At 46.0% G+C, this 25,271-nt stretch overlaps 2 protein-coding genes across 2 annotated transcripts; both read left to right on the top strand.

Annotated features, from left to right (window-relative positions):
* Positions 1–4,184: 4,184 nt before the first annotated feature.
* Positions 4,185–15,473, top strand: LOC138592047 (MAGUK p55 subfamily member 4-like). Its single transcript, XM_069662655.1, has 17 exons — positions 4,185–4,206; positions 5,255–5,376; positions 5,484–5,561; positions 5,753–5,836; positions 5,914–6,045; positions 9,965–10,046; positions 10,152–10,237; positions 10,449–10,520; positions 10,608–10,804; positions 11,303–11,361; positions 13,226–13,264; positions 13,353–13,520; positions 13,603–13,683; positions 14,498–14,591; positions 14,710–14,818; positions 15,026–15,160; positions 15,288–15,473. Exons 1-17 carry the CDS (start codon positions 4,185–4,187, stop codon positions 15,471–15,473), a joined length of 1,746 nt encoding a protein of 581 aa, XP_069518756.1.
* A 3,663-nt stretch (positions 15,474–19,136) lies between these two features.
* Positions 19,137–24,899, top strand: LOC138592434 (transmembrane protein 237A-like). The gene is made up of 10 exons (XM_069663243.1): positions 19,137–19,206; positions 20,636–20,758; positions 20,854–20,959; positions 21,049–21,203; positions 21,558–21,678; positions 22,886–23,077; positions 23,288–23,361; positions 23,453–23,540; positions 23,632–23,753; positions 24,832–24,899. Exons 1-10 carry the CDS (start codon positions 19,137–19,139, stop codon positions 24,897–24,899), a joined length of 1,119 nt encoding a protein of 372 aa, XP_069519344.1.
* The last annotated feature ends 372 nt before the right edge of the window (positions 24,900–25,271 follow it).

Below are 25,271 nucleotides of genomic sequence, written 5' to 3'. Positions count from 1 at the left end.
AATGTTTTGCAGCACCACGGCTCTTCTGTTGGCGGCCATGTTTTCTTACATCTGCTTGTGTCTACGGCTCTTTCTGTCTCTTTCTGAAGGATCAGTATTAATCTGTGAGGAGGTGACCTAGTGACCATTACCCTGTGTTAACCCCAAAACACACACACACACACACACACACACACACACACACACACACACACACACAGGGTTACATATGAGCGCACACACAGCTGATGACGGCTGGCCTCTTGAAGACCCAGATGTTGCAGCCGGATTTAATGCCCCACTGTTATTGTGTGTTTGTGTGTTACCCTCTTAACACTGTGTTGCCTGCTGCTGCTGAGCATGTCTGACCTTGTGTGTGTGTGTGTGTGTGTGTGTGTGTGTGTGTGAGTGTGTGAGTGTGTTACTAAAAGCAGCAAAGAGTTAAGAAGCTTTGTGATCTGTTGAGGTACTTAAAGTGAGTGAGGGAGCGAGGAAACGATAGAAAGAGGAAGCTATAGGATGAAAGAGTGAGGGGGGAAAGAGATGTAGGATGATGAACAGATGGATTGATTGACAGGGGGCCAGAAAGGGAAGGAAAGAGATGAGTTAAAATGCAGAGAAGAAAGCAAAGAGAAGAACAGAAGAAGAAGGAGAGAGGGAGCGAGGTGGGTGGGGGAGAGGGTGCTGGTTGGTGGATTAAGTCGGGATAGAGAGGATTAGAGTCTGTTTTGGTCTGGTAGTAAAATCACATCCATGTCAGTCACCACTGGCCGCTGCAGCCGCTGACACACTCACACTGCTGACACACTCCAGAGCCGCACGCTGAAACATCCCCGGAGCTGAACTGGACCAGAGGACGACGACGACGACACGGTGAGTCACATCTTACAGTTTGGACTGTACGTGTGTTTTTACTGAGCACAAACCACGAGCACTGCCTGAGAGTCTGCAGCTCTGTGAGGCTAAATGCTAACATCAGCATGCTAACACACTCACACTGACAGCGTGAGTCAATTAAGTTTAGTGTGTTAGCATGCTAACAGCTGCTTATTAGCACTGCGTTGAAAGTAGGGACACGTCGATGATGCTGCAGGTTTTCAGTCGTAAAGAAAAACGAAATGTTCAACGTGATGAAACGAAATGAGAGGAAGTTTAAATTCCCTGACGCGTCTTATAGCAGAAGAATTTAACTGTTACAGCGCGCACACACACACACACACACACACACACACACACACACGCACACACGCACACACACACACACACACGCACACACACACACACACACACACACACACACACACATTACAGCGCTGTACACTATGTCACTATGTAGTACCCACACCAACCACTACATTGCAACCCTCACATTGCTTTGGGGCTCTCCTGATCAGTCCTCCATGTGACCAGCCTGGTTATCTTTCCTTCGTCCTGAAACAACCCACAGGAACATTTCCTGTTGATGCAGGCAACACCTCCTCATACCTGTCTGTACCAGACGAACAGGTGGAACATGTGGTTAACAGCTGAAGTTTACAAACCTCTGGTTTGGGCTAAAAGTGAACACCTCAAACACACCTGGAGGAAAGTGTTTGTTTGACTGATCCATCAGAAGACATCCGCCTTTTCTCCAGGTATAACTACTAGGACACCTAGAGGTCGCCGCCAAGCTGTTAACATAATCAGGGTCATTAAAGGCTGTTGTTCAGAAGCTGTGAGGTCGTGTTTTTAGTGTGGACGGTCTTCCCACCTCTTTTGTTCGGTCCAGACGTCCAAACCTTCTGAACCAACCGAACAGTGTGAAACCTCCTGCTTGGATAGTTCGGACTTTTGTACTGATTACAGGATGTTGTGTCGGGCTTCAGTAAGATCCAGAAAAAGGAAAAATAATTGAATGTTAACTTTAAGCTGCAGCAGCACACGGAGAGAGGAGGAGACCAGGTGATCACCTGAAGGCTGGTCTGAAGACTTCATGAAGAGTTCATTTTTACATTTTGTATTATTTGGAAAGTCCAAACTGACTACACCTCGACGTCAGACACACACCTGTTTACAAGCCAATCAGTTACAAGTATGCAGCTCATGTAGACGGTGACAGGAGGACGTGTGTAGGTCTCAGTGTGAAACCGGGCGTAGACATGAAGCACAAACCGCTCAGCTCAACATAACGCTTTGGTTTAATCTCATCCTTTTGTTTTAGACATTAATAACATAATTTAACATTTTAAAACCATGAACATCTCCTCATTCATCATCCTGTCACACAGGAAGTCACACAGGAAGTAAAAGCAGGGCGCTGGGAGCTACAGCAGAAACTGCTTCATGTTTCCGTGTCTCTGACTCGGTTCCCTGGGTTTGTGAGGCTTCAGGTGTGTGTGTGTGTGTGTGAGTGTGTGAGTGTGTGAGTGTGTGTGATAGCTCTTCCTGAAGACTGCGAGTGGAAACGGAAGCTGAGGGAAGATAAGGAGCTAAAGAGGAGGCGTAACCTCAAATTAGCCCACATTCATTAACCTGCTGCGGTAAGAGGAAGTACCAAAATACCCTGAGCTGTGTTTGCATCATGCAGTGACGTGTGTCACGTCTCTGTGCTGTCACCGCAGATCAATATATCTGTCTGTAGAATGACAGAATCATCAATACAAACCAACATCACAGACCTCATCAGCTGCTTTATGACGGTAAAATAAACGATCATGTTCAGGTCGTCCTGAGTGACATTAAAGACTTAATGTGTTAAAAACCACCTGCTCAGTGTGAGTGTTGTACATGAAGGTGTGTTTTCCTTTTCCATGTCATCACCAGGTTAACATTTAATTATTAATAAGATATTTCTTGCCTCTAACATAGGGATGCCGATATTGGATTTTTTGCCGATATCCGATGTGCCGATATTTTACAACTCATTTAGCCGATTACCGATACCGATATTTTTTTCCCGCACACCTAATTGCAGAGATCATCAACTCTCTTCTATTGGAATTAGCGTACAGTATGATGGTGACACTCTTATCACATGTGTTACAACGGTCTGGGTGACGGGTCTTGAGATGGTTAATCAAGTTTGTAGTGTTGAAAGACTTTGCCTTGGCTCGTCCTCGCATCACCGGAGCTGAGCAGTCATTGCAAACAGCAGCTTTGCTCTCTATTTTGGACACTTTGAAAAACTTCCACCCCGCGGACATTTTGGCTTCTAACTCTCTCACGCTGCAGGTAGACACACGTGACATCATCACGCTGCGCCGCGCAGGTATTCTTCGCGCCGGGGACATTGCAGCGAGGGCGGGCATTTAATCAAGTATGCAGCAGCCCATTATTTTATCGGTTAATTATATCGGCAGATATCGCGTGATACTGATAATGTGCCGATAATATCGTGTATCCCTACTCTAACACACACACGTTAGATGGCGGTGGCACGAATGCCCCGCAGCCTTCAGGACGTCCTCCTGGGAAGCTGTGAGTCCTCGAGCTGCTCTGAGAGCGGCCTAACGTCACCCAGCAGCTCTGTGACAGACTGGAGGAGAGGACAAGAGATGCATGAGAGCTGTGGTTAAGAACCAGGTTATTCACCAAACACTGACCTTTGAACTCTTCCTGAGCTGAAACATTCTGTTGTTTCAACATGAACTTGTTTCTTTGCTTTATTCGAACTCTGAATGACATATTTTGGTTTCTTAACCAGTCGACATTTTCTGCAATAAAAGACTCAGTGAGAAGATTTGATTTGAAGTAATAGAAATGTTGTTTACAATAAAACTAGAGTTCATTTCACACAAACACAAACGTGTAAACAGAAGAACCAGAGAACAGGTTCTGTTTGTTGTCTGAAGTCTTTCTGACACATAAACATGTGTTCATATATTCTTTATTTATTATTCTTTTGTTGTTTATCAAATCTTTTTGTGATCACTATTTTACAGTTTATTAACCATTATAACATATTTGTTATCAGCCCACATGCTGCCTGAGAGACAATGTTATCTAATCAGTGCACATCAATATTATATTTATTATATTTATAGATGTTTCTGTTGTGAACACGTCTGGTTTTAACACTTTAACCTCCACATAAAAGACTCATGCAGCACGTTGAAGTTTCTTTGTGAGAATGAACCGTGTTCTTCTTGTTCAAACACTGAAAACATTTATCTCTTATTTTCAGTGGAATAAACCTTTTTATTCTTCTGCACTGACGGACCATCACCATGAGACAAGCCATGGAGGATGGTGAGAAACACACACGTACACACACACACACACACACACACGTACACACACACACACACACACACACACACACACACACACACACACACACACACACACACAGACACACACACACAGACACACACACACACACACACACACACACACACACACAGACACACACACACAGACACACACACACACAGACACACAGACACACACGCACACACACACACACACACACACACACACAGACACACACACACACAGACACACAGACACACACACACACATACGTACACACACACACACACGCACACACACACACACACACGCACACACACACACACACACACACACACACACGCACACACACAGACACACAGACACACACACACACATACGTACACACACACACACACGCACACACACACACACACACACAGACACACACACACACACACACACACACACACACACACAGACACACACGCACAGACCACCTGACCTTTAGCGATGCTTTTATTGTTTATTGTTTTACTCCAGTCCAGTCCGAGCCCTGAACTCGAGTCTGAATCCGTGTGTGGGTTTACTCTCAGAGTAATCTAAAACCTAATTCAGTTGGATTTAGAGTCTGTTAATGGGGTCAGGGCTCCTCCGTCATTAATCCTGTCTGTGTGTTTTTCACCTTCTGCTCAGGAGAAACCTCCGCCTCGAACAGCTGCTGTCATATTACACACATGAAAACGATATTTAATCTGCTGCTGACCCCTGGAAACGTCTTAGTGCACAGCGTGAGGCTGCTGTGCTAAAAGGGTTTCACATACCGGTGGTAGAAGTCATAATATCTTACAGACACATTTAAGGGAATTGCTGCACAGCAGAGTCACACTGTGCAAGAGTCAACTAAGAGCAGTTGTGGCAGAAGTATTTACAGACAGCCCTGTGTTCAAACCTTACTGAAGTAAAAGTGTGCGTCTGCAGACTGTAGTTAAAGCGTTGCATGTGTTCTGCATCCCTGCATAATGACTGTGTGTGTGTGTGTGTGTGTGTGTGTGTGTGTGCGCAGGTGTCAGCGAGGTGCTGTCCAGTGTGGTGGAGGACGTCGGCCAGGCGATGGACAGAAACATCAGCGGAGCTCATATCCTGCACGAGCTGCTGAGCGCTCCGTGGCTGCGCGCCGTGCTGGAGGTACAAACACGGCTCAGCAGACAGGCACACACACACACACACACACACACACACACACACTGTGAAGATGTCAAGCAATGACATCATTTCCTGTTCTGTGTCTCCAGATGTATGAGTGCCTGTTGCAGTTCCAGAGGTTGACACCCAGCCCCTTTCTGCCTTACGCCTCCGGACTGTCATATGAGGTCAGTACACACACACACACACACACACACACACACACACACACACACACACACACGCATATCCAGCATGTACTAAAGATTGTGTCAGCACTTCTTTGCGCTGCAATCACTTTCATAAAAACAGAGGCCTGAAAGTTTGAATCACATACGTGTCTTCAGACTGTGTTATCATCTGTCTATCTGTCCGTCAGATCATGACCACCATACAGAAGATCCACCGTCCTTCAGCTGAGGCTCGAGAGCTCTACAGCCTCCTCAGCTCACCTCACATCCAGGTGTGTTCTCTCATTCAGGAGCTCGGACATAACTCCGACTTGTTGCTCTGTTCTAACACCTGTCGCCCGTCTCTCAGGCCCTCCTGTCGTCCCACGACAGCGTAGCTCAGTCAGACTATGGACCTGTTTTACCTCCACTACCTGACGAGATGCCTGAGGATGAGGAGGCCATGAGGATCGTCTGTCTGGTGAAGAACAACCAGCCGCTGGTAAGACAGAAGATATGTGCTTTAGTTTTATACTCGTAGGTTTAGATTTTTAAGGTTTTGCTGATTCATTCGGGCAGCGGGCCTCTGAGTGACAGTGTGGTGTCTTCTAGTTAACTATTCTAATGGTGGAAGCTTTGAGATTGTCCTGGTGTAGTTTGTGCTGTCAATGCGTTGCTTTAGATATTGTCCGTATCCCTGGGTTGCCTCTCTAAATCTTTTAATTCAAAACTATAAGAAAAGATCTCTCCTTTATCTTTTGTCCACTAAGACCAGAGAAGAGCGCAGAGGAAGTATAGAGGATGGAATAGGAGTGATCCGTAGTCGTTGGAGCAGCCTTCGTCGCTTCACGTTGGAGCGCCTCGTCCCAGCGAGGAGGGCGTGGTCGGGGGAGGAGCTCAGAGCGACTGAGACTGAAGCCGTGCCTTTGCCCCTCCCCAGAGGAGGACGGTCACGTCCTTTTCTCCCCCGATATGAGTCCACGGGAAGCTGCTGTTTGTGTCCGCAAAGCACAGAGCTGCAGAAGAAAGGGCTCAACCAGTCAGCTCCCTCTGTCTTTAGCCCCGCCCCCTGCACTGGTAAGAGGAGGACAGGAAGTCATTGAATCCATCAATCATCCGTCCAGTTTCTCATTCCGTCGTTCTTTGATCTGTCATCAACATGTTTAATAACCAAAGAAGAAGAACGACCCTAACCCTAACCCTTCACCCAGCAGGGTTTTTATCTGAACCGCTCCAACAAAACACACTGAAGGTTAACCTTAAACTAAACGCTCGACCTCCAAGTGTACTTGAGACGTTTCAGGAGGTTAGATAACGTTTCCGACATTATTCAATCCATCTCTTGATTCTTCCATTTCTGCGTTCTCAAATTCCTTTGTGGAAAGTCCATCTTTTGATTCATCCTGCAAATGTGTTCAAATCAGTTCATCATCATCCATCTCTCACATTACTATCCCATCGTCCTCACCGTCCATCAGTCGTCACCAAGTCAAAGACATCCTCTCTTGCTCCTTTGTTTTCATCCATCTTTTTCATCTCACCGTCATTCTGCTCCTTGTTGACTTGTTGCTGCTTTTCGGTTCTTTTTCAATGATGTGTCCAACTTTATCTCCTGTCTTCATCCTCTTCCCACATGGAGGTGCATTTTTAGAGAAACCCAAACACACCAGGGAAAAGCGTGCCTCTACTGGAGGCAGCAGTGATGACTACGCCTACCCTCCTCCTCCAGTCCCAGCGTACAGCCTCAGCCTCCCAAACTCTCCCGTCCTGTACAAGAGAGGACCTACAGGTGGACACTCGAGGAACATCCCTACACCGGGAAGAAGCCCCTCTGGTACTGGGACGAGCCCTCTCAGAGCTCACACAGCACCTTGTAGCCCTGCAATTCTTCGCTCCACTCGGCAGCAGGGGGTTAGTACTCTCCCCACCAAGGGGAGGCAACATGGGGCTCAAAGTGGATCTAATCAAAAATGCCAAGAACAGCCTTTCTTGATGGTCAACTACTCTACTTCTCCTCGCCACAATGGAAGCAAAAACCAGACAAGAGATGAGCAGCAGCCAAAGCTCCTTCAGCATCTTCAGCCTCCTGATCTCACCAAACAGTGCAACGTGGAAGAGCTCTGGTCCACTGTTCAATCAGTGCCCAGTAGTGTTGGGTACGGCACTCAGGATGTCCATCATCTTGGCGAGAAGATGGTGACAGCAACAGAGAGGATCACAGTCAGCACAGAAGATAACACCCAGGCACTCAACCTGCTGGCTGAGGTGGTTGACAAGCTCCAGGGGCTCATTGTGGCCAGCAAAAACCCGGAGGTGTCACCTTCACGCAGGCAGAAGAAGTCCACTCCTCCCACACCACCTCCACGGGTCTCCTCAATCTCTCCAAAAGTGGTCCGCAAACCTCCCACACCTTACCCACGCCACCTCTCCTCCTCTTCCTCTTGCTCCTCCTCCTCCTCGTCCACGTCTGTCAGTGCAGAAGACTTTAAGACATCCAGGAGTCCTAAACGAACGAACAGAGGCTCCAAAAGGACAGTGGTGACCTTTGGTCCCACCCACAGAGCGAGCGTGAGTGGTAGTAATGGACAGATCAGGCTTAACAACGGAGCTGTTTCTAGAGCCCCAATGGAGGACAAACAGAACTGTAACAGCACAGGATGCCTGACTACCAAGAAGAAGAGAAGGAATAAGTAGACTTAAAACAGACTGCCCCCTCTCCTTGTCTGCTCTGGCATTGAAAATAGAAACTAACTTACATACCTCTAGTTCTTTAATTTTTACACTCTAAGTTGTAGATCCACATCAGCACTCGGACTCCAGCTGTTAGTTTAAGGAACATCTGAGTGCCGTATGTTTGACCACATAGAGAAGCAGACCGATGTGAAAAACTTTCCTCTATGAGACGGTTTGTTGTTCATATCTGGATTTATCACTGAAAGGAGAAGAAGCTAAATATTTACAGGTATGCTGAAAAACATTTTAACTTTTTGATCCAGCTATCCCTGATCTGTGACCATCATCATCGACCACCTGTCATTCATTCTTTTATTGGACACTCTTCCCATATGTTAATCCAAGCCTTTCTTTTGTTGCAGCATAAGAATGATCTAAATGTCTCTATAATTACTGAATGGAGTCACGGCTCATCCAATCATATAGCAGTTGCTAAGTGACACAGCAAGATAAATGTAGGTGTCATCTACATACAGTATGATGCAAATGTAAACTCTTTCCAGTTGTTGGGACCTTTACTGCTTATGTTTTAAAAGTAGTATAAAGCCTTTATTGTCTGTAGATGGAGCTTGGTGACGTCTGATAAATGTCCTCAAGTGATGTCACTTGAGTCAGCATACGTTGTGGTTGCAAGTTGGAATAGGAAACAAATGTGTTTTGGGGAAGTCCTCTGTAGCCCACTGCTCATATCTGCTGCAGGCTAGAGGCTGAAGGCTAGTCACTAATAGCATATCATAGCATGATCTCCCACCTCACTCCCACACACAAAACTGTTTTAAACAAAAGAGGCCCAAGGAGTGAACCCTGGGGAAATCCACATGTCAAGCCTTTTTTCTCATATACAGAGCACATGGTCCTTTTTCAAAGGTGTAACTTGAGCCAATTATAGACAAAAAGCCAAACCCAGTGTTTGAGTCTGTGTAGCAGTATCGCTTGATTGGCAGAACTAAGATCCAACAAAAGCAGCCATGTGTCAGGAAGCAGTTCTTCCACTCATGTTCCATATAAGGTCGTCAGGCAGACTTGTATGCACTTTAGCTTCCTCCCTTTCAGTCAGTTATCAGTAATGCTAGCTGTGTAGCCTGGGGAGGACATTCACATTTTTCTAGCAGTCAGTCGGTCCACCAATTTAGTCCAGACTGAAATGTCTCTAAAACTAATGAATGGATTGCAATGAATGTAAGTTCAGGACTTCATGTTCCCCTTAAAATGAATCTAAATATCTTTACTTGTTGATGTCGCGCCATCATCAGGTCACTTTAGTTTATGACCAAGTACCTGCAAAACTAATGACACTACCATTAACCTCAGCTGTCCTCTCAGTGTTTGCAGCTGAATAGCAAATGTTAGCATGCTAACAAAGTAATCTAAGATCATGCTAACATCATGTTGGCATTCTGATGTTAGTATTTAACAGCCTCATAGAGACTCGTAGTGTTGTTAAGGACATGAAGGCTAAAAGTCTTCATGTAAGCGTATGTCGGGACCAAGTCCAACATCAGGTGTTAATGAAGGTGTTCTACCTGTTAAGCTTAACAGAGAGAGAGTGGCAGAGTGACAGTGCTTCATCGTCTGTTACTTTCATCCCATCCTCCCTTCCTAATTCATATCCCCCTCTTTACACACTGAGCCACACTAACAGGTGGTTTTGCAGCTGAAGGTTGTTGGAGTAACTCTTTGTCTTTCAGGGGGCGACTATAAGGAGGGACGAGGACACGGGAGAGATCTACATCGCCAGAGTGATTCATGGAGGACTGGCCGACCGCAGCGGTGAGACTGTGTTAACTGTGTGTGAATGTTTGCATGATGGACGGGACAGTAACAGACGTCCTGTTGATTTATCTGACTTTGATCAAATGTTTGTGTGTGTCACAGGTCTCCTCCATCCTGGTGATATGTTAGTGGAGGTTAACGGAAACCCTGTGGTGGGTCTGGAGCCTGAGCAGGTCATCCAGATACTGGTGGGTCACCTGAGGGAGATATTAATCAATAAAACTAGATGAATAAGTAGAACCAGGGCGCGCAAAACATTGTGTTCAAAGTGCAGATAAGTAAATGAGATAAGAATCAGCTCTACTTGCTATGAAAAGTAGTGACTACAGGTACAGCTCATACTTATGATGTTCTTCTGACTCTGGAGATAATGGATCCTTTTCTTTCCTGTATGTGCAGATTAATTCCCACGGAACCATCCTGTTTAAAGTGATTCCAAACGCAGCTCAGAGCAGCAGCAGCCAGAAGTCGGTAAGAAACCATCCACCCAACATACAGCAGGAGAGACTGAGAACACAGGAGACCTATCTTCATCTTTCCCACCTGTCTGTCTGTCAGGTGTACATGAGGGCGATGGTGGACTACTGCCCCATGCAGGACTCCTCCATCCCCTGTCCCAATGCAGGGATGCCGTTCGGTAAAGGAGACCTGCTGGAGGTGGTGGACCAGTCGGACGCTCAGTGGTGGCAGGCCAGGAAGATGCCCTGCTCTGTCTCCTGTGCTGGTCTGATCCCCTCGGCCAGCATGCTGAAGAGGTGACACTTACACCTTTCACCCTTGTTCAGGATGAGACTGTTTGGTTAATGAGATCAGGTCTTAAAGGGCAGTTCCACTGTTTTAGCATTTAATACAAACACCATGTTAATTATGTTAGAGTCCTGAAATGTGTCATGGTATAACAAAAGCTGAATGCAGGTTGTGACAGGTGTGTGTGGCTCACATGTTGTGTTCTGTTTTACTGTCTTCCTGCCTGTCTGTCTGACTCTCGCTCTCCCTCTCTCCCCCCCCCTCTCCCTCTCTCTCTCCCTCCCCCCCGCCCCCCCCCCCCCTCTCTCTCCCTCTCCCCCTCCATCTCTCTCCCTCTCTCTCTCTCTCGCCCCCTCTCCCTCCCTCTCTCCTTCTCCCCCCCTCCTCCCTCTCCCCCCCCCCCTCTCCCTCTCTCTCTCCCCCCCCCTCTCCCTCTCTCTCTCCCTCCCCCCCGCCCCCCCCCCCTCTCTCTCCCTCTCCCCCTCTCTCTCTCTCCCTCTCTGCAGTAAACAGAGGGAACAGTGGTGGTGTGAGCCGTTACAGGTCCACACGTGCATCAGACCCTGTGAGAATCTATTATTTTATAATCAATAACTTAAATGAACAGTGAGTGTAATCATGTTGTAAATAATAACATATTCAGCCTGTAAGGACATAAAGTAAAAACAAGCTCTGTGTGTGAACAGTATAAATGATCTTAAAGGTGTAGTTACAGCTGGCTGCCTGCAGAGGGCGGTGTTAACCTCCACACAGGCCTAATGTGAATGTGGTAATACAGCAGAGTCACTGTTAACAGCTGCTTCTTTCTGTCTGTGAACCTGCTGTCCTCAGTGACGCTGCCTGATGACGGTATTATTATGATTATTATAGTCATGTAGTCTTTATCGTCATTTTATTCCAATAGTTTAGAATCCTTTCCGGTGACCTCTGTGGGAATGTGATGATACGAGTGACCTCTGTGGGAATGTGATGATACGAGTGACCTCTGTGGGAATGTGATGATACGAGTGACCTCTGTGGGAATGTGATGATACGAGTGACCTCTGTGGGAATGTGATGATACGAGTGACCTCTGTGGGAATGTGATGATACGAGTGACCTCTGTGGGAATGTGATGATACGAGTGACCTCTGTGTGAATGTGATGATACGAGTGACCTCTGTGGGAATGTGATGATACGAGTGACCTCTGTGGGAATGTGATGATACGAGTGACCTCTGTGGGAATGTGATGATACGAGTGACCTCTGTGTGTAGCAGTGACAACCTGCCTCTAACTTTGTCTGTAGTTGTAGTGATTGAACTGTTCTTTGCTGGAGGATCATTTTAAGTTAATTTAGCGACAAAGGGATCAAATATTCTTCATATGACTCGTACAGGCCTGTTATTATTTACTGCTGAGTCATGTGCTGAATGTTTCCTTCATGTTTAGTTTCAGAAACGCCCACACACACACACACACACACACACACACACACACACACACACGGCCCTTACACTCCGTTATATAGGACAGGTTAAGAAAATATAAGAAGGGTAGCAAAACAAGATAATTGTAATCTAACAGAAAATATTTAAAAGCTTCACATTATTACTGTACGACTTGAATCACACAGGATCCTGCACACTGTGTGTTTAGCTGTTATAGATGAGCTTTAACTTAACGTGTCTTTTCTGTGTGTTTCAGAGGACGATCGATTACACGCTGACAAACTCGCCTTATCAGGTAAACATGTGAGACACAGCGCTGAGTTTGTGATTCTGATTGTATAGACTGAACAGAACAGAGATGTAGCATACAGTATACAGTATACAGTATTTAGTATACAGTATACAGTATACAGTATACAGTATTTAGTATACAGTATACAGTATACAGTATACAGTATTTAGTATACAGTATACAGTATGGCATTTCAAACACGTTCACATCAATAGTTATGGGAAGGGCTGTGCTGCCCCCTGCTGGACACAATTGAAATATCTCACCCCTGTACTTCTTCTGTGATGTGATTTGGTGTTAATGTGACAAAAATAATTGAATGTTAAAGACCAAAGGGCTGGATTAATATCTTTTTGATATGTATGACTATAGTTACAACAATAAACACACACATCAAATGCAAAGAGTCAACAGCCAGAAGGTTCCTGGTTCGAGTCCCGGTTCAGACGTAGTGGGCGTTCCTGTGTTCGTCTGCATGTTCTCCCCGTGCATGCGTGGGTTCCTCCGGGTTCTCCGGCTTCCTCCCACAGTCCAAACACATGCTTGTTAGGTTCACTGGTGACTCTAAGTCACCCGTAGGTGTGAGTGTGAGTGTGAAAGGTTGTCAGCCCTGTGATTGACAGGTGACCTGTCCAATGACAGCTGGGATAGGCAGACAGATGGATGAGTTTAATGTTAATCATATTGATCCTGTTTTCTTCCTTCAGATGAGAGTGAATGTGATATAGCTGACGGGATCTACCTGGGTAAGACCGATAGTTAACTAGTTAACATGTTTGTACAAACAGCTAATCCTAACAGAGTGAATGAATGCGTCATGTTTTTAACCCTCAGCTGGTTTCCGTCGGAGTTTCCGTCTGTGGAGGAGGACGTCGTTCAGGAGGAGGCGACAGTCCTGCACCTCCTGCTCGCCCAACAGCAGCGCTCTGTCCACCCCGTACGAGGAGGTGGCTTTGTACCAGCGCCCCCCGCAGGAGAACCACCGCCTCATCATCCTCATCGGTAAAGAGTGTTTACGTTGTGATGTCCTTCAGACTGTGAAGAGGATCTCTCATCTGTTTGTGTTTCTCTGCCGTGTGAACAGGAGCTTCTGGAGTCGGCGTTTCTGAGCTGAGGAAAAGACTCATCAAACACAACCCTTCGACCTTCCAGGGACCCGTACCTCGTGAGTGCCCACTGCCAATTTAGATGTCCCCATAGGTTCAAACGCTGCTGCATGACACTGAATGAAATCATAGAAGGAAATAAAAACATTAAAGAAGAAGAACAAATCACTGCTTTGAAGCCTTAAGTTCAGCTTTTAAGCGTCGCCATCTTGGATTTTTAGAGCCACAGCTGACCACATTTAAACAAAAGGGCGGAGCTGGAGAGAAGAGAGGGGTTAGCAAACAATTAGCAAAGTCAAAGTTATATTGATTAGCTGGCTAATTAGCTTGTTGATTTGATTTGTGGTTAGCTGAGTTATTTTCCAAAAGGCTCGGCAAACACGGCCCAGAGGTTACGTTCAGTGACTGAATTAGCTGAGGGGACACCTAGCAGACAGCTAGCAGCTCCCAGCTGTCACTCAAAGAGGCCACGCCCCTAATGCTGCATCACTGTAAGCCTTAATATAATGTAAACAGGTGAGCTGTATAAAGATTCTCCCCGTACAGTTGTCATGAAGAGAGAAATGAGCTGTAGAGACCCAAACTGTTTTTTGTACCAGGCTGTAAACATGTTTATTTCTGCTGTAAAGTTTAACATGGGGCTCTATGGGGACTGACTCACTGCTGGAGGCAGCCTCAAGTGGACACCAGAGGAACTGCAGGCTTTTGTACTTGCAGGTTGTTTTAAGGTTGCTGCTTAATTACTGAACATGACCCAGCATTTTCAGCAGCTTTTTTAACTGGTGTTGTTAGCTCATTGATTTGAACTCTGCTCAGTAACGTAACTGAATATTTCCTGAGAGGTTTTGATTGGCTGTTTTCTTGTTCCTCCAGACACCACTCGTCCAATCAGAGCAGGGGAGCAGGCAGGACGAGAGTACCACTTTGTCACCAAAGAGCTGTTTGAGTACATGGTCTGTAACAACAGGTGGGCTCCTTCATCGTCGTCTAACTATATGTTAACTTTTCTACTGTTTTGGATTAAATTTAATTACATTATAATCTTTTTATTCATTTACCTGATGTGTGTGTGTTGATGAGTTCAGGTTTGTGGAGTACGGGGAGCATAAAGGTCACCTGTATGGGACCAGCACTGATGCTATTGATGACGTGCTGAAGAGAGGCCGAATGTGCATCATCGACGTCGAACCACACGTGAGTCAGACATGCGTTCACTTCTTTTGTCCTTCTGTTGTCGACCAATCATTTAAAAAGATTAGAAACAACATGTCAGTCCATGTCGCAGTACGATCTGGCTTCCTGTCTGTGGCTCTCAGCTCCAGGATCTGTATAAGGAGGAACTTGTTTGGGACTATTTTCCGTGGAGGATTAATCCAGATATGTTGTTGTTGTTATTGTCAGAGCATCCAGGCGCTGCGGACGAGGAAGCTGAAGCCCTTTGTGATCTTCATCAAAGCTCCGGGCCTGGACAGACTGAGACAGACCCGCAGAGACGCCCGAATCATCAGCAACTACACCGTCAGCAGAGTGTTCACTGTAAGAGCCCGACGCTGGTTAAACTGATGATCTTTAAGCATCTTTTACTGCTTTCATAAATCTGCTGATACATAAAGAGAGAGTACCCGCATAATCAGAGTTGTTCATGAAGCACACTGTCCTGCAGGAGGACGACTTCGTGGAGCTGGAGGAGGCGTCCCGGCTGATCGAGGCCAAGTACAGACAGTTCTTCGACAGCATGCTGGTGAACGACGTCCTGCAGGACGCCTGCATGCAGCTCTGCTCCACCATCCAGGAGGCGCAGGAGGAGCCACAGTGGATTCCTGTCAGCTGGAGCCGGGCCGAGGAGTAGAGGAGAAGACACAGTGAAGAGAGGAGGACAGAAAGAGGAAGAGAAGTGTGGGATGTTATGTGAGGATGGAAACGAGACTGTGAAAACATTTGCTCTTACTCTTTGAAACGTTTCATCAATCAGCCGTTTAATTTGCACAAATGTGTTTTTCTGCTGCGTTTAAATTGCAGAAGAAGAATTTGAACCTCACTGCTCAACTCCTGAAAGTCTAAAGAGCTCTCCTTCATACCAGTGACAAGGCTGGAGAGCTCAGGTCACACACTCTGAGTCTCCTGATAAAAGCTGCACTTTAGAGTAATGTTCCTTCAAAACGTCTTATTTTTGATACTTATCACAGTGAAGATTTAAAGGAAACGAGCCCCATGTCAGCCGTGGCTCGGCTCATGTAAACCCTCCTGTGACGCCGTGCTGTCTGCTCTGTACTGTAAGTGCTTTTGCCAAGAAACCTGTTCATTAAAGGGGATCTCATAGAGGCTTAAAATGTTGGAATGACAGTCATCACTGTTTCACAGTCGAGCTTATAATGTGTGAAACTTGTAACAAAGACGTCTGCTTCTGCAAACGAGGACTCTGATCATCACAGCCTGTTGGATGTAGAGTTAATGATCATGTGTACATACGTGTGCTAATTAAAGATGAAGCTGAAGTGCATGTGTCGTTCCTCCACCCCCCCTCTCTGTCAGGTTAATCCTGTGCAGGACAGATGCAGCTCAGTGGATTTAACAGAAGGATTAGTGTCCTCTCACCGCATCAGGCAGCTTTACTGTCATGTAGACAAACTGCAGCGAGAGGCGTCGGAGGAACAAGACAGGCAGACGACTGTTTATATTCAGTTTACAGGTGAAGTGACAGAAACATGAACGTGAGAGAGACGTTAAACTGAACGTGTGGATTAAGATTTTATTCATTTCATCACCAAAATATTCAAATAAAAGCTTCAAACTTCAATAATCAAATGTTTTTCTTAATAAATGCACACGCTGGACTCCATGCTTAGAGTACGTGTGTGTGTGTCTGTGTGTGTGTGTGTGTGTGTGTGTGTGTAATAGGATTCGATGTCTTGACCTGGTTTCTGCGGTGTGAAGGTTTAAACTTTGACCTGAAACCTCAGACGGAGCCGACACACCTGCTCAGGTTTACTCTGCACTGTTTGATTTCACTATACTTGTTTATAAGTGTCTGTACGATTAATATGACCTCATGTAATCTGTGAGATCAATAACTCTTCAGTGAGACGGACCTGAGCGCAGCAGCAAGACAAACAGACCTTACCAGAGCACGTGCTCGCCCCCTGTGGAGACGTCAGTGAGTGAGGTTCAGCTCAAGCTTCAGATTGTGCAGAGACGTCTGAATAACAGAGGAGGCAGTTTGTTGTCTTCAGATCTGATGAGGAGAGAATGAATAAAACACGGTGTCGTCTGCGTAAAGGCTGACCTCAGGATGTCGTCCCACAGGGGAAATCTGAAGCTCTTCTCATCCTGTTTGTACGTACTTTATTGTGATTGGCTGTGTTTTGTTTTGTGTCTAAATTAATGTGATAAAATTGTGCAAATAAGACTGATGATGCATTTTAAGTGGAAGCAGGTGAGCAGTTTGCATCAGCACATTTGGACGTGTACGATCCTGAAGGAAGGATCTAAATTTCACCACTCAATAATTCTCAGACGGCCTGATTCAGTTTCTGAATTACCGACCTGCACAGCGATTGGATCGATTGCAGGTAAGATTTGTAGGTGAAGGATCATCAGCATCCATAGCTGCTTTGTAGCACTGCCAGCAGGTGACATCACAGCTGATCAACCAACCACAAAGCTCCTGCAGGCCGTCCCACCTGTCGCTGTAAACAGGCCTCAAAGCTGTGGATAAACCTCCCCCTCCTTCTGTCTCTGCTCTCGTCTTTATCTCACCTCCTCACTTTGAGATCTTTCAAGTTTTTATCTTGAACATTTTAAAGCCAGTCAGTAATTTTGAATCCACCTTCAGGATTAACCGAGCGGAAGGCGGAGAAGTAACGGGAAGGAGGGTTTGTTTACACGCTGTGGATCATCCTGAGACGGCTCGGGCTGACAGGAGACAGACGGCCAAGCTCTGAACTGTTTCCTCACAGAGACACAGCGGGTCAGCTGCACAGGTGAGCACTCATTCAGCGTTACACACCCTGTAAATACCTGATGTCTTTCATGTTCTCGGTGTAGATAGAAGTTCCTCTTTATGATACAAACATGTGCAACGCTTTAATGAGGTCATGCTTCGAGTGTTTCCCAAAGACGAGCGAGTTAATCAGAACATTTACATCATTCATGTTGTTGTTATTTTCATGTTACGTTACGTGTTTGTGTAAAACTGAGGAAACAGAAAGGACAAATGATGACGTGGCGGGAAGAAAGTGACCTCTTTCTGGTCTCAGCTGTTCGCTCTCCTCGTTACTGACCTTTGACCTCATTTCATTAATCATGCAGCATGTTAGCTTAGCTTAGCTTAGCATGCCGATCGTCCCTTAAGTGCTCCGAGAGTCTGTAGAAACACCAAACAGCAAAGATCTAGTGGAGACGAAGGTCGATGTAAGATGACTCGCCCTTTGTTGAATACGTTCTGCACCTGTATGAGAGGACGTTACACTCCACACCAGCAGGGGGCGGTGGTCTCTTTTCATCATTTGTAAAAGAGAAACAGAATACCAAGGAGACGAGCTCATCTCGCTCCCCGATGACACAGTTTCGTGATAACGCTCCTGCTAGTGTCGGTTGTGTCTGACAAAAGGAGGCAGATGTCTGACGGCCATCGTTGTTTTGCTTGTAGAACGAGAAAGGACTCGTTAGTTTACTTTACTCTCCTCTGTTTGTCCTCTTGGGCACTGATTATCTGAACAACCAATCAGAGTGATCTGTCTCACCAATGGGCTCCATCTGCCAACATACTGCAGGACACCTCAGAAACGGGCTGATGGCCGACCGTCAGCCAGGTGCTTCTGGTCCCTTTGATTGATTGACATGATTGATATCACCCTCTGTATGCTAAATATGAGGCTACAGCAAACAGCCAGTTAGCCTAGCGTAGCACAATGAACATTAACTGATAAAAAGCCACTGTAGTTCTGTCTGATGGAAACAACATTTAAAATGTAGAGCTCGATAACTGTAGCGACTCTTAATGTGAAAAACACAAGTTACGGTTTTATAAGAGGGGTATGTGATTTAACTTTATGCTAAGCTAACTAGCTGAAGACTGCACCTTTACATTTACAGCATCCCTGAACCTGACTGTCTAAACAAGGCTTAAAAAGTGTGTTTGTCCTGATGGGAGGAGCCGGTTCAGATGAACGTGAGCGTCCCTCAGACACCTGAGCTCAGAGGGCGTTAGCATCCTGTTCAGAACCACAGTGATCATAACACTGAAGAGGTGTTGGATAAAGCAGAGCACTCATTAGATGAACGTTACAGCTGTGGTTTGTTTCCTGAAGCTTTGTTCTTCACCTCTTCTCAAAGCTCAAATCCAATTATCTCAAATAAGCATCGACATGCGGCGACCCGTAGATCCTTAAACGTTCGTTAAGTGACCTGAATAAAAAACCCTAAAAAGGGAAATAGTCGTTTACACTCTGGAGGCTCTTTTGTTTGACTTTCACATTTTATACTGTTGATCCTCTCACAGAGACACGCCACCATGCCCACGGTCAAGAGCAAGAAGAAGAAGCCCAAGAAGGAGGTCAGCGTCGGAGAGGAGCAGGGAGAAGGTGAGAGAGTAGACACTCAGAGGATACCTGGGATCAGATATTCAGGCCGATACTGCCTCCTCTTTGTGCTGCTCAGAGCGACTTTCAGTGCAAGAATGGAGTCATGTGCAGATATCTGTTCATAGAGATAAATACAACACTCAATAACTGTTCAGCGATGGTTGACGGGTTCCTCACATCTGACAGGTTAGCTCATGGAGGTGACGGCAGTAACCCTGACTTCTGGTGTAGGCCGCGATTCTCTGGTCCCTGATGTCAGAGATCAGGGCGGGTCCTCCTCCTCCTTGTGCGGGTCATTGTTTACATTGTTTACAGTCTACGACTTCAGAAAGGAGCGGAGGTTCAGATACACAGTCTACAACCAGAATTGTTTCCTGATATTAAAGATCTGGGAGAAAACCTTTTTATTATTCTGGTCTTTGTTCACAGACTAACGACAGCTTGAGACGCTGGAATCGGGTTTGGGACAGCGATCTGCACTCCTCGGCAGATATCTGTTTGTGGACATGAATGAAAAAGAAAAGTCGTTGTGTGACGAGACGTCAGGTTCCTGAAATGCTCTTCTGCCGATGTCAAAACCGATTGGCTGTCGTCTGATGATCTGATGAGTGTAGCTAGCAGATATCAGGACAGCTGGTATTGGACATCCAGGTGCAGACCATCTCGACCTCGTGCTGGTCATTGTTCAAAATCCAACTTTCAGCTTGAGATGTAAAAAAGGAGTTTGAGTTGAGAGATGATGTCTGTGACTGGACTGTTATCTGCATTCATATAAAGAAATCTGTTTATTAAGTTCACTTACAAGAGAATCATCATCCACTGATTGCTGACGGGCTCTGGGTTTACATTTCAACCAGTGTCAGAAGTCATCTGTTACCGTCTGACAACAACTGAGCCTCTTAGAGAGGCGGCCCACATGCAGGACTTCTGGTGTAGACAGCAGATTAATGATTAACTGATATCCAATCAGGACTGAGACTTCCTCTTCGCTGTGCTGGTCTCTGTGTACAATCTGACTAACCACAGAGCTGGAGTTGAGAGCTGACATCTTTGATTGGATCTTTATCTGCACTGAGCTGTTCTATGTTTATGGAGGGAAATAACACAGTCAATGACGGCCGACGGGCTTCAGGATTCATTTAGGCCGTTATCTTCTTGACAACGGCAAATATTCCGGGTTACTGGTGGAGCCGGTGGAATTCCAGTTAAATGGGAAAGGACTTCCTCTCCCGTGTGCTGTTCACCGTCTGAACCGTTTGCATCTTTTGCTCTCCACACTGTTTTGCACCTGAAGCTTGCTCAGACGTGATTTGTCAATATCTTCAGACAACAAACAGAAAGCAGAACACTTCTGACTCACCTGCACACCTGCACACAGTCAGATATCTGTGTACAAGAGACTCACTTGTTTTATTATGTTCTTCTTCAGTGGCTCTGGAGATGGAGGAGGTGACCAATAAGAGCCCCTCTGACAACAGAGAACCTTTGACCCCAGAGCCGCAGGATCCAGCACCACAGAAGAAGAAGAAGAAGAAGCGGGCAGCGACCATCGGTAACACCAATTCATCAGCTGTTATTACAAACGTTACAAGGAAAACGTGTTCGCTGGAGGTTAAATCCTGTTTGATGTCATGTTTGTCTTGTCAGACCAGGAAGTAGAGCACGCAGACACGCCAAACGGCAACACCAACGAGGCGGCCATGGACGAAGAGGAGATGACGGTCGCAGTGACCAGAAAGACGAAGAGGAAGAGGTGAGTACCAGGGTGACAATCAAAAGGTTGAAAGGTCAGCTGATCACCAACATCATGAGAATGAATGTCTGATCCGCATCTCACGGCAGGAAGGTGAAGGCGACGGAGCATTACAGCAACGACCTGGAAGCCGAAGACGACGACATCATCACAGACGCCCAGTCCCCGATCCCCCAGCATTCCCTGTTCTCCGCCCCGCATGGACAGAGCCAGCCGGTCGGGAAAGTCTTCGTGGAGAGGAACCGTGAGTGTGAAGCAGGTGTTATTGTGTGAGACGTACGAAGCAGCAGCAGTGACAAAAACCTGAGCAATGATACGTAACCTGGAACAACTTCCTGTTGGCTCCACGCTGCCTCCACAGTGCTGCTGTCTAACTGGGTCACCTGCAGCCAACTTCACCTGACCAATCAGGTGGCTTTAGTCCCTCTGAGGGTTCAATCAGGCCGGATTACATTCAGCTGCAAATGTGACCAAAGAGTCGAAATATGTTGCTCTTGTACTTGTTAAAGTGTGTGTGTGTGTGTGCGTGTGCGTGTGCGTGTGCGTGTGCGTGCGCGTGCGCGTGCGTGTGTGTGTGTGTGTGTGTGCGTGTGTGCAGGGCGTTTCCAGGCAGAGCGAGTGGAGCAGCTCCGACACGCAGAGATGATGGATGACTACATGGACCCCAGAGCGCTCTGGACCACCAGAGACGTCGCTCTGAAGGTCCACAGTGGCTTTAGGTCAGCACACACACATACACACACACACACACACACACACACACACACACACACACACACACTGCACTGACTTACATGTACTATCTTATGTTAGAAAACAACTGGTTCTTATTTACTGTGATCTAAATTAGTTGCTTAGTCGCCAAACAAGAAGCAGAAGTAAATCTCTGTTGATCATATCATCACCTCTGAGCCGTCCTGACCTCTGACATCTCGAAAGCTTTGATTAAAACATTTTGTAGTATTTTTTCTCAACTGACTTCATCTAATGTGTCAGGTTTGGTTAGAATCACAAAGGGAGAGGACCCCACTGCAGACTTAAAGAAGGATTATTGAATCACAAAAGGACAAAGCAACAGTCAGAACAAGAGGTGGACTGTTGGTGTGTCCAAGGGGAGCAGCGACAAAGTCAACATCTAAAAGAAAAGTAACAGTCGAGAAACAGGCGGTAAAGCACGAGTGCAGCTGAAACCTCCACACGAGGAGCACAGGTAGACAAACACAAACTGCACAGAAACAGGAGAACACAAAGACGATACACTGGGGAGGTGAGGGTAGTAAGACACAGGTGAAAACATTAAGGGCGGGACACGATCAAACACTCAAAGCAGGAAGTAAAGCAAAAGTGAGTGACAAAATAAAACAGGAAATGAAAACGTAACACTAAAATACACGACAAAACGAGGATAATGCGTGACAACTTACTCAGCGTCCTCCATCCATCCATCCATCCATCCATCCATCCATCCATCCATCCATGTCAGCAGTCAATCACAGGGCTCAGCATCCTTTGCTTTGTGAAACTCGTGGTGACACTTTTGTTTCCAGTTTCCTTCAGCTTACTGACATGAGCGTCCGCTCTCCCAGAGACAGCGGACACATACGGGCCTGAGCTGGCTCACCTGTGGTCTGAACATTTGGTCCTGCAGAGCAGACACGTCCGTCTCTGCAGAGGCTTTGTTTGTGTTTAAAGAGATATAAACAAGTAATGAAAGCTGATCCATTGTGCACGTGCAGTACAGCTCGCCTCACTTAGGATGCTGGTGTTATTTAACTGTGTACATTGGTGTGTTTGAGGTGTCAGTGATGTAATATAACTCTCTGTGGTGTGTGTGTGTGTGTGTGTGTGTGTGTGTATGTGTGTGTGTGTGTATGTGTGTGTGTGTGTGCGTGTGTGTGTGTGCGTGCGTGTGTTGTCTGTGTGCAGGGTGATCGGTCTGTTCTCTCACGGCTTCCTGGCGGGCTACGCCGTGTGGAACATCATCGTAGTGTACGTGTTGGCGGGCGAGCAGATGACCACGCTGCCCAACCTGCTTCACCAGTACCACCGGCTGGCCTACCCCGCCCAGTCCCTGCTGTACCTGCTGCTCGCCATCAGCACCGTGTCCGCCTTCGACAGGTCTGTGTGTGGACTGTGTGTGTGTGTGTGTGTGTGTGTGTGTGTGTGTGTTTAAAGGACTAATTCCAGACTTTAAAAATACTAAATTATTCCCTGTGCATTCATGTAAAAGCAGGATTTTACTGTTCTGGTTTATGAAACTGGAGCTCAGTTTTTTGTAGGACAGTCAAACAGTTCAGATAATAAAGGTGTGTTTGTTCTCACCTGCAGAGTGAACCTGGCCAAAGCCTCCATGGCTCTGAGAGGCTTCCTCACCCTCGACCCTGCTGCTCTGGCCTCTTTCTGTGAGTGACACAAAGACAGGATGATGATGATGATGATGATGGTGATGATGATGGTGACAGTGTGTAATAATGACCACCTCTCTGTGTTCAGTATATTTCATCGCCCTGATCCTGTCCCTCAGTCAGCAGATGACCAGTGATCGCATCAACCTCTATCCTACAGCCAACGAGACTCTGTGGTGAGACGCGACATCCTGCTCTGTTCCACTGTATTTATTGTATTGTATAATTATTAGTATTATACTGACATATTCACCCTCCCTCCTGCAGGCCTCCAGGTTCAGAGCAGCAGATCCTGCGGCCGTGGATCGTGGTGAACCTGGTGGTGGCGCTGTTGGTGGGCATGGCCTGGGCTGTCGTCTCCACCCGGCCGGACGTCGACTACACAGAAGGTGGGCGGAGTATTACACATAAAATAATCCACCAAATAACATCAATATTATAATGTATAAAGTATTTTATCAAAGCAGCTGTGAGGAACTTTCATGTGGATTTTGGCCCCCCCGGTGGACAAAGTATGTAGGATCTAGTCCCAATCCCGTTTTACTTTGAAAATCCAGGACAGAAGGAAGAAGGATTAGCTGATCCTGGATAGCAAAATCTGGATCACTGTGAGCCAGATTCATTTAAAGCTGCTGTGCCGATTTTACTAGCTTTACTAAACTTTGGATATTTAACACCGGTGGCTGTTAAGTGAACTGCAGTCAGCTTCCTGTTGCTCACACACGTTAGTGCAAGCATGCATCCTAGGTATCTTCAAAAACCGTCACATGACGTACACAAGACTGAGCGGCATCACATTAGTCATACGTCATTGCTTGCATTGTTAGTTCATCATTTATTGTTGGCTAAAATCAACATCTTTTAACACAACACATGAGTTATGAATCATGTTAGCTAGTAAAGTAATTTGGCAAGCTAGCCCACCAACATGTACACTCAGATTTATTATGCTAGCAGTAGCAAACACGCTAAGGCTAGTCAGCTAGCTGTAACTAAGCTACACTGCATGGATCTGGTGTATTTTGTGTACCTCAAGTTAGCCAGTTTACTAGGATCAGCCTCTGGTGTCTCGATGGGTTAACTCAGCCAGTCAAGACAGGTTTCTGATTTTATTTTACATTAGCTATCTGGTAATTCCTTTCCTTTGGGTGAGAAAGATAATGTTAGCTAACAACAGCACACAAAGGTCCCTCCATAGACTGAATGCCCTGCTGATGTGAAATCTAGTCTTCAGCCATGTTAATTTACCCCATCATGAGTGAAGTCCTGCATTCAAAATCCTTCTCAGGGATTATCAGCTTAATGTACTTGTAGTATGAGGATAAATCTATTCATTTAAACTGGAGTTTGAATTGTGCCAAAGTAAGGATTGTTTATATCCTGCACACACTGACTTCCAGGTTAGTTACGTTTCATGTTATTGAGGTATACTGGTGTGTACTAAATCTCTTTAAATCTTCTTTGCAGAGTTTTTGATGACCATGGAAGTGGAGTCTTACCCGAGAGGAGACGAGAATATGGACAGCCCTGCCTGAAACTCTAAAAACCTTTTCCTGTCTGTCTGCCTGTCTTATGTGTGTTTTTATACAATAAGTTATATAGCACTTTGTTTTCCTGAGTGTGATTTTTTTTTAAATAAAGAAATACAGTATGTGTACAGTAGCAGCTGTCATTTGTTGGTGTTTTTGTTATACCTCTTCTGTCAACAAGGTGGCGCTAATGCTCAGGAAAAACAAGCAACAGACAGTGACATAAATTGTAAACTGTGAGAAGGTTCATAAAATTAAACTTCACTGTAGCGTCATTCACTTAGCGTCATGGCACGAAGACAATGAGTGGAATCTGCCAATATAATTCATATGAATCTATAATTTGTACAAAAACTTACTTTCTTATCGATCCCCGGT

This window comes from Semicossyphus pulcher, unplaced genomic scaffold (assembly GCF_022749685.1).
Source record: "Semicossyphus pulcher isolate SPU_LCO1_2020_fin unplaced genomic scaffold, fSemPul1.0.p SCAF_15, whole genome shotgun sequence".
Taxonomy (NCBI): Eukaryota; Metazoa; Chordata; class Actinopteri; order Labriformes; family Labridae; genus Semicossyphus; species Semicossyphus pulcher.
This window is presented reverse-complemented; position numbering and strand designations above follow the sequence as displayed.